The 13,618-nt window shown below is 43.3% G+C and overlaps 1 protein-coding gene across 1 annotated transcript in view; it reads left to right on the forward strand.

The window, feature by feature from the left end:
• col11a1a (collagen, type XI, alpha 1a) overlaps window positions 1-13,618 on the forward strand; it is a 97,905-nt gene that overhangs the window by 67,439 nt on the left and 16,848 nt on the right. Inside the window, exons 46-54 of the mRNA XM_069667364.1 lie at window positions 319-426; window positions 4,182-4,235; window positions 4,313-4,366; window positions 4,559-4,612; window positions 5,069-5,122; window positions 8,494-8,601; window positions 9,000-9,053; window positions 11,286-11,339; window positions 12,209-12,262. Of these exons, the coding sequence (XP_069523465.1) occupies window positions 319-426; window positions 4,182-4,235; window positions 4,313-4,366; window positions 4,559-4,612; window positions 5,069-5,122; window positions 8,494-8,601; window positions 9,000-9,053; window positions 11,286-11,339; window positions 12,209-12,262 (594 nt within the window). The remainder of the gene's footprint in view (window positions 1-318; window positions 427-4,181; window positions 4,236-4,312; window positions 4,367-4,558; window positions 4,613-5,068; window positions 5,123-8,493; window positions 8,602-8,999; window positions 9,054-11,285; window positions 11,340-12,208; window positions 12,263-13,618) is intronic.

Consider the following 13,618-nt stretch of genomic DNA (forward strand, 5'->3'; position numbering starts at 1 on the left):
AGGATGTGTGAAAGGCAGAAAATGCAGACAGCTCCATGTCGACCTCTGCAGGGCTGTAAATCACTTTAAGGTCACACGTTACAAAGTGATTGACACAGCGCTCATCACCTACAGGAGAAAACATTCAGAACACCTACAGGAGATGTTTTCACCTGCGAGGTGAAACAAACAGAGAGGCAGCTAATCATGACATAAGAACAAAGCCTCTCAGAGCTGCAGGACTGATCAGAGTTTAACGTAGAGATGCATCCATGAGAGGAGAAGGACACAGTGACAGTGTGTGTGTGTGTGTGTGTGTGTGTGTGTGTTGTTTCTCAGGGAGCTGATGGAGAGCCCGGTCCCAGAGGTCAGCAGGGGATGTTCGGACAGAAGGGAGATGAAGGTTCACGAGGATTCCCCGGACCCCCTGGTCCCATCGGTCTGCAGGTGAGTACCCTTCACACCTGCACTGCCACTGATCTCACCTGGTATGAGGGGAGAACTCATCACTGGGGTTCATAAATATCAGGTCCTTTGTGATCCGCGGTCCCGGCTTCATAAAGAGCATATTCAAAAAGACACCTGTGTGTGCTGCAGGGCACGGCTCCTCAGCAGCACACAGGAGGATGAGCTGATGCTGTTAAACACATAAAGCAGGATGGTATCATCTCAGAGAGTTGAACTCCTTTTTAATGCCATGATTTCCACTAACACCTGAGCCAGGGAGGGAAGAGCTGATGTAGCGTGCACAAGGCGTATAAACATATAGAACACTAAAGAGGACGACAACACAAGGAACATAACAGGAAAACATCTTTGCGTTGTTTAATTATTCTCCACTATCTGTGTCTTACACTTCATATTTAAACCCATACGTCTCTTAGATCTCATGACGAGGACCTGAAGTTCTGTCCTGACTTACTGTATCCTGCCTGTCGGAGCAGTAACAGTGTTTAGTGATGGAGACATCAGCATCAGCATCCCTCAATTACCTTTCTAAACTGTTTGGATCATGACACTGTGACATTCATCCCACACCGTGCTACAGTGCAAACACACACACGCGCACACACACACACTCACACACAGTAATTGGATGTGTGTTGTGTATTGAACGGACACAGGCTCTGACCTGCAGTGATTACACCTCTCACCTTCATGCGCTCGCAGCATCCTTCCTCCATCACTGACCGGGTTAGAGAGGGTTTAGTAAGAATCATCTCTGCACACGGCCTCACCTGGTGTACAAAATTCACAAAGACCAGTGAGGAACTTTTGTCTTTCAAGTTAGATTCTTTGGATTCGTTTTTTTGTGTTTTTATGTATTAGTGTCATTTCTGCAACACAATCCTGACAGCATATCAGAAAGGATCCCTACAGAGACCTTTTTGTTAAGGAGGTAGATTTTACATTACGTTACATCGCTCTCTTCAAACACACCAGACTCCATTGACAAAAACAGTAATTTAACCTCCTAGAACACAGAGCTTCTGGTCTACCAGATCAGTTAGTGTGTTTGTGTTATTGTGTGACGTTTGTGTGATAAATGGTACATTTGGATCCAACACACAGTGACACAAAACTGTCACTGATCAAGGCAGCGGTAAAGCCACAGCTCCTGTGCTCTGTGAGTGTAAATGTATCAATGGAGTCTGTTGTGTTTGAAGAGAGCGATGCAACAGCTGTTTCTCGTTCCTGTTTCTACTTACATTTATTTTTAAGTGGAAGCAATTTTATTTAAATACAGTTCTGGTATTTTTAATTGTGGCCCTTATATTTAGATAATTTGGGATCCAAATGACTAAAAAGTACAAAAAGTAAAGTAGGGACAGTTTTTTTTATCTCACACAACACAGGAGTTGCTGGTCTGCCACTGCCTCAATCTGTTCCCTCTTTGAGTTATTTTATGTTACACAAATTTAGTGTTGGACCCACACTAACTTTTTATTACACTAAAGCTACACTTAATCCATCATAAACAAACTGAAATCAGTGTTTTTCTGAATGGAGTCTGGTGTGTGTGCAGAGAGCGATGTAACGTCTGTGTGTGGTTAAAACAATCATCTTCCTCTGTAACAAAAAGGTCTATCTCTGTAGGGATCCTTTCTGTCATGTTGTCACACACTTAGAATAACAATCTGAGCCTGTCAGTGGAAACAACAAGAACTTTTAGTGGACGACCTTTGACCCATCAAGGATTATGTTGCAGCCATTACAGCCTGTTTCACTGCTGCAGGATGACGCATTTCACTGAGTCATTTCAAACACTTTTAAAACCTTTTTTCATAAAGACTCAAAATGTGTAAAAATAACGCCGAGGTTTAAAAATACTGAAATGACCCTAAAAGCCAGTCTGACAGTATAAGTGTAATTTAAGGCAGATTAGCTTTACACACTGATAGTCACGTAAACCAATGTACATTAAATCAAGCCTTAATGACGCTTTGTATCTATGATAATAACCTAACGAGGGAGGACCGTCCCCTCTGTAATATCCCATTTGTTGGTAATTATCAGTGTTATTAGTAATCAGCTTATAAAGCTAAACACGGTGAGAGTTTGCTGCAGAGATTGGGATCATTGTCCTGATGAAATTACACAGACTGCTGCTAAGGAGCGATCCCATCTCCGCAGGATTGTATTCAATGGACTTTTAATTGGGAGTAATTCACTTCCCATCGAGATTCCATTAATTGCGTGGACTGACCTGCTCCGATAGTCATTTCCTCATGCTGCATAATTAGAAGCAACGCTAACGATCTCAGACTGGAGGAGACCTTTACACAGATGAGATTTCTCAGCACGGCAGGAATCAGCATGCAGATACACACACCTTTTAGCGCCCACGCAGAAAACTCACAAACAGGGGCATGAACGCACACGCAAGAGTCTTATTTTTGAGGTTGGTGCATGTAGAGGAGGTCAGTCTTTGATCTCCTCCTTCGCAGCCCAGCACCTTACACTGATCCTGAATAGAGAACGCACACACAGAAGGCAGAGCGGCGTACAGCAATTTAATCACAGCAATTAGCGATAGAAATGTCAGGGATCAAACGCACGTATGAGGTCTCGACCACGCTGCTCGTTTAACATGCATGAGTGCGCTGCTTCTATCGATGCGCTCACACGGATTCAGAGAGATCACAGACGGAAAAAACCTTCTTTAAAGCACAGAAAAAACGACGGCAAAAAGAGACATGCATGCAAAATTTAAATTCCCTGCAAATGGCATCGACGTGTATTCATTTGCAGCACAAACAGTGGAAAGAGACCTGCACTAGTCCTCCTTTATGCTCCTCTGAAAAGGAGATCATTGGCTGCTTGTTGTCCTTTGTTTCTCCTTGTTAGAGGGACACACGGTACACCTGCTTCCTCTGCTAAAGGACGACAGAAAGTTAAAATATATAAACTCCAGAGGATAATACTGTCTGTCTTTACCTCCTCAGGTATTCTCTGCTGGCCTTACCTAGTTTTCCCTTCCTGTTCTGTCCATTATATTCATATCTGGTCAGAATCCATGAGAAGGCAGCACGTGTCTGTACCTTCGAGTGAAGATGAACGTGGGACAGATACAAAGGCAAACAGAGGAGGATTATTGTCTGACATGAGGACAGAGCTGTTTAATAAAATCATCTCACTTTCATCTGAGGAAGTTTGAGCCCCCGTGTGTGCAGATATCTGACATGTACTTCCAACAGCTCTCTCTGAAAGTCCTGATAAATTAGGCTCTTTAATGCACGGCAAACTCTCCTTTCCACGCCAAAGAGGAGCAGGAATATTAGGCGTAATTGCTAAAAGGGGCGGACTCCTTCAGTTTCCATCCATCACTTTATTTCTCTGCTTTTCATCCTCAGCTTAGTTTGTCTGCGCAGGTTGTTTAAGGTCTCTGGGTCGCCCGCTATAGACTTGTTCCTGACCCCGCTCAGCATATTTTTATTGAACATTTCATTGAACAGATAATAGGACTAGACTGCAGTGAAACATTCATCTATGCATGCTCTGGCCTACAGATATGTTTAATATTTCAGTGCATCACTACAGTGTATTCCATCAAATCAACTCTCCAATCCAATCCCAGGCAGGAGCAGCTGTTGTGAATGCAGTTAGCACAAACACTCTTCAATAATTAAGAACAGCGTTGCTCATTGGAGCAGCATGTGTTTGTTACCTGTTAATTGTTTATTCATTTTTGTCATCCTCAGGGGCTTCCTGGACCCCCTGGTGAGAAGGGAGAGAACGGTGATGTCGGCCCCATGGTAAGAGACACATCTGCTTCCTGTCAACACTTCTGTAACAGCTTCATGCACTCTGATAACACTGTGTCTCTCTGCAGGGCCCTCCTGGTCCCCCCGGCCCCAGAGGTCCTCAGGGTCCGAGCGGAGCTGATGTACGTACGATGATGTGTTTACATGAAGTGATATACGCTGCATACAAAGCATCTGTTTCCTGTTACGTTAACTTAATTACATCTGTGGTGGCTTCACCTCGCCTCTCCTGCATCCTGATTCCTGGATATCATAAAGCGACCCCCCCCATGGTGACTGACGATGACTCACTTCCTCTTTTATTCCTGCTGCAGGGTCCACAAGGTCCTCCAGGCGGAGTGGGCCCCATGGGCTCCGTGGGTGAGAAGGTGAGAGTCAGAGCATGGCACCCCGGGGTGACTGACATACTGCTGGTCCAGGCCCCCCCGCTGCCCCCCTTTCATACCTCCTGTGGTCACATACACGCAGGCCTCTGTCTGTCTGAGAGCTGTGACACTGTGAACGTCTGTTTGAACTGAACATCGGTCCAGTTTACTGCCCTTTGGCCGACGTCTGCTCATAAATACTTAATGCTGCAGCACAGCTGTTAAAGTGACTGTGAGATATGAACACTTAAAGAGGCTCTTTGAACACCGTAACTTTAACGCTCCTGATCAACAGTCAAAGGCTTGGTTCAGTCAGATGTTTGCTCATGTTAATAACAAACACTGTGTTAGAGCAGTTTAGTTTAGAGTACGTGTGACTGTAAAGGCTGTGTGTAGATCTGAGAGCTCTCCACATGTGAGGGATGGTGTGTGCAGACTCTGACATGTGTGTCACCGCAGGGTGAACAAGGCGAGGCCGGGAACCCAGGACCATCTGGAGAGCCAGGAACCGGGGTAAGTGAGCTCTGCTGACGTTTGTAACGTTCAGTTTGTATTTCAGTATTCTGTCTCATCAAACTGTTTTTATGTCTTAGATTCACAGTCTTTAACACACGACCCAGCCTCAGCATGAACACATCAAAGTCTTTCAGAATGTACTTAAACTGACAATCTCGAAGATTTCAGTTTCGTTCTTTTGGGCGCCACCTGATGGCAATGTACGAGTTACAGGAGGACACGTCGCAATTTAACCAGACGTCTACAGCTTTGGATTTTCACTTCTTGTTGAAGTTGTATCTGTAGTCATCCATCTTTTCTTTGTTTGTTCAGCCATAGTAGATTACTGTTTACTCGCAACACTTGCAGAGAGCGGAGAAGCAGCCGTGAGAGAGTAAGAGTAAGAGACTAACAGACATTTATTTACATGAACATCTTCATGTCAGTCATCGGGGACATTACGGTGTTTCAGACCTGGGCCATATTTAAACATATTTTGGGGTCTTAATGACCAATAGTTACAAAAGGTTTTGCAATTGCTTCTGTAGATTGTACATCAATGTCTTCAACACCACCAGACTCCATTAAAAAAAGCACTAATTTTACCTTGAAGAACATTAGAGTTAGTGTTTTACCACCGCCTCGAGCATTATATGAGTTTCTTAGTGTTATCTGGAGTTAATCCAAATATTGTGTCGTATCAGAGCTCATTATTTAAAACACTAAATGACAGGACCACACGCTAACAGAAACATACTTTAAAAGCAGCAGTAGACCAGAACCTCCTGAGCTCTGTGAAGTAAAGTGATGTTTTTGTGAATGGAGTCTGGTGGCTTTGAAGAGGTAAGGTTAGTAGAACAACAACCTGTCTTTGCACTCGTTGCTTAATTTGACCCCAGAATATGAACAACTGCTTAGGTTTGAACATAAACATTACATTTGAACTTAAATCCAGTTTAAAGTTTTGGTTCTTGAGCGTCACAGAGTGGATTCATCACTCTCACAGTAATTGCTCCTCACATTTAGGCCGCTAGCTCGTCTCAGCATGGCTGTTCTTTGCTCCCTGCGTCCTCGTGGTGTGCCAAATTGAGCCTCTTCCAGACTCTTAAGACGTAATTACTGAGAGGACCCGTCTGGTGCCTCTGTCCTAAAGAACAATGATTGCAGCCACCATGAAGCAGGTTGGCACCAAAACACCAGGCGGACTCTGCTGAGCTCAGCTGTTAGATGTGCTGTTGTGATAGCTTCAGTGGGGCAGTAGAGAGGGAATATTAGTCCTCTGCAGCAACATGTATTCAGATTGTCTCAGTTACATTACAGTGTTTTTATTCTGAATATTTTTCTTGTTAATTTATCGTTTTGAAAAGCTGGGCTGTGTTGTCGCCAGACAGAGATTTATGACACTTTGATTAGCTTTAACTTTTAGCAAACATCACTGACGGCTCTATTAGCTCTGCGGCCTCATTTATCATCATCGAGGTTCAGCAGCAGATTGAAAAGATGGCCTCTCTCCAGTGGGAGGGGCCGAGCAGAGTGATTACAAGCATTCATAATGTCCCCTGTTAGTTCCCCATCACACTGCTGCAGGCAGTGACATTTACAAAGTCAGTGTGCAGATACAAGTCCCGTCATCAGCACAGAATAACACTATCTGTTACAGGGCTTCCTACATGTCGTGTGTCTGCACTGGAACAAAGATAAATCATGATGACTATGATAAAGTTTATATCATGTTTGGGATAATGCCATATGTGGAGTCCACTATCAGGACTGAATGGATGATGTGGAGACAACACCTCGAAGGGCATTATCCTGCTGATACTTTAATAACTATAAATAACTGAGATTACCATTAATTCATGTTTTAATGCATTTTGTTGTTCACACTGTAACTCTGTCGTCCTGGTGACGCCGGAGGGTCTGACTAATACCAGAAACCATCCCATAATGTTCCTCAGATGCGTTTAATACTCCTTAAAGTAAGCCGGATCTTAGATACGACTCGGTACTGGGACATATTCCTGGTCCGCTCAGCCCACAGAACATTTCAGCTCGACTGTAAGCCAGAAAGCTAACGCTATGCTAGCACGGTTCAAAGTCTAAAATAGTGCAAACAGTTGATTTACAGTGAATATAATGTGACAGCGTGTTTAACAACATGAATATCTACACAGAGAGCTGCTCTTACTTTAGTTTAAATGTTACCGGACTTTGTTTTAAAGGCATCGTGAGCCATAAGCAGCACAGCTGTTGCAACTGGATGTTTTCATGTTTTTCATTTAGCTTAAAGCTAATTTTCATCCTCATCCATTTTGCATTTAAAGATATAATTGAACAAGCATAAAACATAAACATCATTTAGCCACTGAAAGCACCATTAAGGTGTGTATTTAATGTGTGCAGTAAAGTCAAAGCATAAACAGGTCACATGCTCTGTAAAAACAATCATCATGGTAACTTATAATGAGTCGTCAGTTTAACTACAGGTTAGTGCAGATGATGGTATGTTGTGTTTATGTCGTGTCAACCAATGCAAAGTTTTCTAAAGTTCAGCAATGATTCTGTTGAAATGAACAAAGTGAGTCAAAGAGAGGTGCAGGTAAGACAGTGCAGTGGGTAGTGCTGCTGCTTTGCACCTGTAAGGTTTGCATCCCGGTCCGGTCATGTATGAAACTGGAGAATGTCGACTGGATTGTAATGCAAACCAAAGTCAAATAAAGGATTTAAGTAAAACTCAGTTCATGTTAATATGACCAGAACAGTTTGTTTGTCTCAACTAATCTTTTCAAATACAGCCCGGACACTGACTTTCTTTAGTGCAAACAATTAGTGCTTTTTTACGTTGTGGTTTTAAACCTGCACAGAAGATCAAACTTAATCTCTCCTTTGTCGTCTGGTAGAGTTTCACTAAATGGACCAGAAGAGCTGACGGTCCAAATACAGCGCAGCACACAGGGACACACAGGACAATCTTTTATTCAGATCAGATTTCTATCAAATTACAATTCAGAGAATCTGCTGAGTTAATTTACAACACAAAGAGTTTTATCACACAGAACAGGACGAGCGAATTATTACATCAGCAAAGTTTCTCCTTTCTTACAGTGACAGATGATTCAGATTAAAGGCAGATATAAATAAACAGTGCACCTTTAAGAGAAATAATATGATATCTAATATGTAAGTTATTTAAGATACCCGAGTTGTTGTTGAGGCACAGGAGCAGGAGCACGATCTGTGAGAGCTGAAGAGCATCCGTCCTGACGCTCCGTCCTCGCCTGACACCAGCTGTGGCTCCGTCCTCTGTCTCAGGCTGCACATCAGCTCTATCTGTGAAAGTATCTGCCCCCTGTGGTCCTGCTGTAATGACTCCCCCCCCACCTCTACAGGGACCCAAAGGAGAGCGAGGCGAGAAAGGAGAGGCCGGCCCCCCTGGAGCTGCTGGACCTGCTGGAGCCAAAGGACCCCCTGGAGATGACGGTCCAAAGGGCAACCCTGTAAGTCCGACAAAAACTCTCAGAACCCGAAAACAGATTTTTCCAGCTCTCCGTCTAAACGTGCAGCTTTAAAGGGAAAGCCCCCCTCACCCCCCCTCAGGCTTCAGGCAGGCAATTTTCTCCTGGAACACAGTGCAGAGCTAAAAAGCCTTTTTATTGAGGAGATTATATTTTATGCCTGCATGGTAATGGAACACGCCGAGGCCTTCTCTCCTGGATTTGCAACATCATCATTAAGTCCATCAAATAGCTTGAAACGTAGCGCGCAGCTTCAGCACAGCTCAATCAGCGTGTGAATTACCGAGCATGTCCTCACTACCTGTGTCCTGGGAAATGATGTCTCAGCAGCAGAGCCCCGGGTTCCTCTCCGCTCATGCATCTCATCTCTCTCCTCACAGGGTCCTGTCGGATTCCCCGGAGACCCCGGCCCTCCTGGAGAGCCTGGTGTTGCTGTGAGTATCGTGTCCTTAAGAAAGATTTCAGCACATAGACCCAAAAACCTCCTGCTGACACCCGGAGGACTGCATCCGTTACTTACATTCTGTTACAGAAATGAGACGAATCATAGCAGAGAGAGTCTGGACTCACAAACACAGTCTGTCTTAAATGATCTGTTTCCAAACAAAAACAACTTCTCAGCTTTTGTTTACGTCTTCATTTCTAATCCAAAATGGCCGCCATCCTCAGCTGATACATCCTCATCTCCTCTTTACCTGACAGTTAAATATCCATCCAACATTTCTTTTGGCTAAATCAAACTCTGTTCCCTGAAGTATGGTCAATCAATCAATACATTTGTATTTACATGGCGCCTAATCATACCCAGAGTTTGTTAACCCTGACATGAGGGAAACCTCGGGTTTGCCGTTTCAGAAAGAGAGGTAACTGTGTGTTCATCTCTCTGTGTTCATCTCTCTGTGTTCATCTCTCTGTGTTCATCTCTCTGTGTTCATCTCTGTGTGTGTTCATCTCTCTGTGTTCATCTCTCTGTGTTCATCTCTGTGTGTTCATCTCTCTGTGTTCATCTCTCTGTGTTCATCTCTCTCTGTGTGTTCATCTCTGTGTGTTCATCTCTGTGTGTTCATCTCTCTGTGTTCATCTCTCTGTGTTCATCTCTCTCTGTGTGTTCATCTCTCTGTGTTCATCTCTCTGTGTTCATCTCTCTGTGTTCATCTCTCTCTGTGTTCATCTCTGTGTGTTCATCTCTCTGTGTTCATCTCTGTGTGTTCATCTCTGTGTGTTCATCTCTCTGTGTTCATCTCTGTGTGTTCATCTCTGTGTGTTCATCTCTCTCTGTGTTCATCTCTCTGTGTGTTCATCTCTCTGTGTGTTCATCTCTGTGTGTTCATCTCTCTGTGTTCATCTCTCTGTGTTCATCTCTCTGTGTTCATCTCTCTGTGTTCATCTCTCTCTGTGTTCATCTCTGTGTGTTCATCTCTCTGTGTTCATCTCTCTGTGTTCATCTCTGTGTGTTCATCTCTGTGTGTTCATCTCTCTGTGTTCATCTCTCTGTGTTCATCTCTGTGTGTTCATCTCTCTGTGTTCATCTCTCTGTGTGTTCATCTCTGTGTGTTCATCTCTCTCTGTGTTCATCTCTCTGTGTGTTCATCTCTCTGTGTTCATCTCTGTGTGTTCATCTCTCTGTGTTCATCTCTGTGTGTTCATCTCTCTGTGTTCATCTCTCTGTGTGTTCATCTCTGTGTGTGTTCATCTCTGTGTGTGTTCATCTCTGTGTTCATCTCTCTGTGTGTTCATCTCTGTGTGTGTTCATCTCTGTGTTCATCTCTCTGTGTTCATCTCTCTGTGTGTTCATCTCTGTGTGTGTTCATCTCTGTGTTCATCTCTGTGTGTGTTCATCTCTGTGTGTTCATCTCTCTGTGTGTTCATCTCTGTGTGTGTTCATCTCTGTGTTCATCTCTGTGTGTGTTCATCTCTGTGTGTGTTCATCTCTGTGTTCATCTCTCTGTGTGTTCATCTCTGTGTGTTCATCTCTCTCTGTGTTCATCTCTCTGTGTTCATCTCTGTGTGTTCATCTCTCTGTGTTCATCTCTCTGTGTGTTCATCTCTGTGTGTTCATCTCTCTGTGTTCATCTCTCTGTGTTCATCTCTGTGTGTTCATCTCTGTGTGTTCATCTCTCTGTGTTCATCTCTGTGTGTTCATCTCTCTGTGTTCATCTCTGTGTGTGTTCATCTCTGTGTGTTCATCTCTGTGTGTTCATCTCTCTGTGTTCATCTCTGTGTGTTCATCTCTCTGTGTTCATCTCTGTGTGTTCATCTCTCTGTGTTCATCTCTCTGTGTTCATCTCTGTGTGTTCATCTCTCTGTGTTCATCTCTCTGTGTTCATCTCTGTGTGTTCATCTCTCTGTGTTCATCTCTGTGTGTTCATCTCTCTGTGTTCATCTCTCTGTGTTCATCTCTCTGTGTTCATCTCTGTGTGTTCATCTCTCTGTGTTCATCTCTGTGTGTTCATCTCTGTGTGTTCATCTCTCTGTGTTCATCTCTCTGTGTTCATCTCTGTGTGTTCATCTCTCTGTGTTCATCTCTCTGTGTTCATCTCTGTGTGTTCATCTCTCTGTGTTCATCTCTCTCTGTGTTCATCTCTGTGTGTTCATCTCTCTGTGTTCATCTCTCTGTGTTCATCTCTCTGTGTTCATCTCTGTGTGTTCATCTCTGTGTGTTTCAGGGCACTGATGGAGAAGCAGGAGAGAAGGGAGAGGATGGCGAATCCGGTCAGCCGGTGAGTGAACACATGACTGCATGAGTAAACATCGTGTACTTTACCTTCACAAGAACATCATCTCATATAATGACGTCAGAAACAGTCAGAGTGTACGAGTGTGTACGAGTGTGTGTTGTGTTTTAAACAATGATTACGCAGTAAAAGCTGTAATTACAGCTCACCAGTAAATAATTCACACTGCAGCCGGTTAATTCCTGGTATTTGCTCAGGACTCTGGGGTGCAGGGTAACTGGACGTATCTGCGGCACATTCATTAAGTATGATTAGGAATAAAAGCCAAACACTGATGTGCTGGCCGTGTGTTAAGCACAACAACAAATCACTGCTCTGATTAATATTAATGGATGGAAATGAGCTTTTATTTTTGCCAAAGAAAAACACACAGTGTTTCATTTACAGCGTTAATGTTACAAATTTCACTTCCTGTTTTTTTGCTGGAATGATTCAGCAGAAAACAGTTTATTAAATATGCTAATGTTGTATAAATGAGCAGAGTCATAAATATCCTTCTGTTATTTGTGTTTACGTCTCACTGTGTTCTCAACCTATAAAACTGCTCAATCACTCTGCCGTCGACTGTTTACATATGCAAATGATCCAATTAGCTTTGATTGCTCGTAATTAAGCGAGATGATTGGATCCGAGTGTCTCAGCTTCAGGCCGTGCTGTGTGACTCTCCTGGACTGTCCCGGTTTAAATATCCCCTGAGTGTCAGTATGCTCTCTGTGTTATTGTCCTTTTGGCAGACATAACTCCACAGACTGCACGCTCATCAAACTTCACACCAGCAGCGACTCGTCGTTATTACAGCGTGTTTATATTCTCTCAAAGCGTCCTGAATCTCCTGTCTTCTTGTTTGTTTTCAGGGACCTCCAGGACCATCAGGAGAGGCCGGACCACCCGGACCGCCTGGCAAGAGAGTAAGTGTGATGACTCTTTGTATTAGTGTGTTCATGCAGAGCTGCTGTTGTTGGCTTTCATCAGGGCTGTTCTGATGTAGAAAGTATCGCTGAGGAAACTTTTGGTCGCTTTTAAAAGCATCTCTAAACGAGCCGATGTGAAAAGTCTCTCCCTGTTTTAAACCGATGAAGGGAGCGTGCATCTGTTGGCATTGCAGTCGTATCCCATCTCACTTCTCAACAGCTCCATCTTGGCTCTAAAGCAGCAGAGATTCATTTTCATTAAAAGCAGAGTGGGGGAAACAAAGTGGGAGATTTAAGGGGTCAAGGCGTCGCAGAAATCCACCTCAAAGCCTGCTGAGAAATGGACGAAGAGATGTGGGAAAAAAGTCATGAATCTTTTTCTTCGTGAGAAATTGAAAAAGGCTTAGTGAGAAAGAGCTGGAAAAGGGAACTCATTTACGTTGGTGCTGCGGCGGGAAGAAAGCGAGAGAGAGATATAGCAAGTCTGACACATTATTGATCCACGGCTGCTTGACTGACAGCCAAAGAAAAACAAAGAATAACATGGACGTGGTCGAGCTGTTAAGAGGTTATGAGTGCAGACGGTTATCATTTAACCCTTAAAACTCTGCATTAGAAATGATCCACCTGAGCCTTTATTCTTGCAGCCAAGAATATCAGATTAATAACGTCATAACTTAACCACAAATAGTTTTTCATCAAATCAACACACAAACATGTTGATCCAAAATAATTATGGACAAAGACACATGAACAAAACATTTCTGAACCCTCCAGAAGTTAAATTAAAGAAATGTAATTTAAAGTAGTATAAAAAGATTTATTAACAGTCTGCAACGCCCGAAAGGTTATGTAAGCTTTGCACTTAACACTTCATTGTTTTTATTGTTGTTGTGCAAACATCGATAGCAACAACGTCATCAGTGAACGTACAGCGTGATGACCTGAGAGACGGACGTCTGAGCTTCCTGCTGCAACATATAAAACACTCTCACTGTAATCATTTATTTTAATATGTTTCTAAAGGATTATGCAAATAACAAACTCAGCTGCCGCCGAGAGAGGCCGTTTTCAGAGGGTTAATGAGCGACTGTGATCATCAGCACTGTCTGCCTTTACTCAAGAAAACTTCTCAAGGATAAAATCAGACACAATGTGGAATACAAAGATTCAGCACATTAAAAGTTAATGTTTCTTAGAAGTCCATTCTGACTCCGTCCAATAAAGACATCCGCTGTATGCACAGTGTGAGGTTCAGACGTCTGAAATATCAAAGCAGTAAGCTGCTTTCTGAATGCACACATCCAAGATGGAACATTTACATATTTCCAATATGATGTGAAGCTCCGAGTC

Source organism: Semicossyphus pulcher, unplaced genomic scaffold, assembly GCF_022749685.1.
Source record: "Semicossyphus pulcher isolate SPU_LCO1_2020_fin unplaced genomic scaffold, fSemPul1.0.p SCAF_18, whole genome shotgun sequence".
NCBI lineage: Eukaryota > Metazoa > Chordata > Actinopteri > Labriformes > Labridae > Semicossyphus > Semicossyphus pulcher.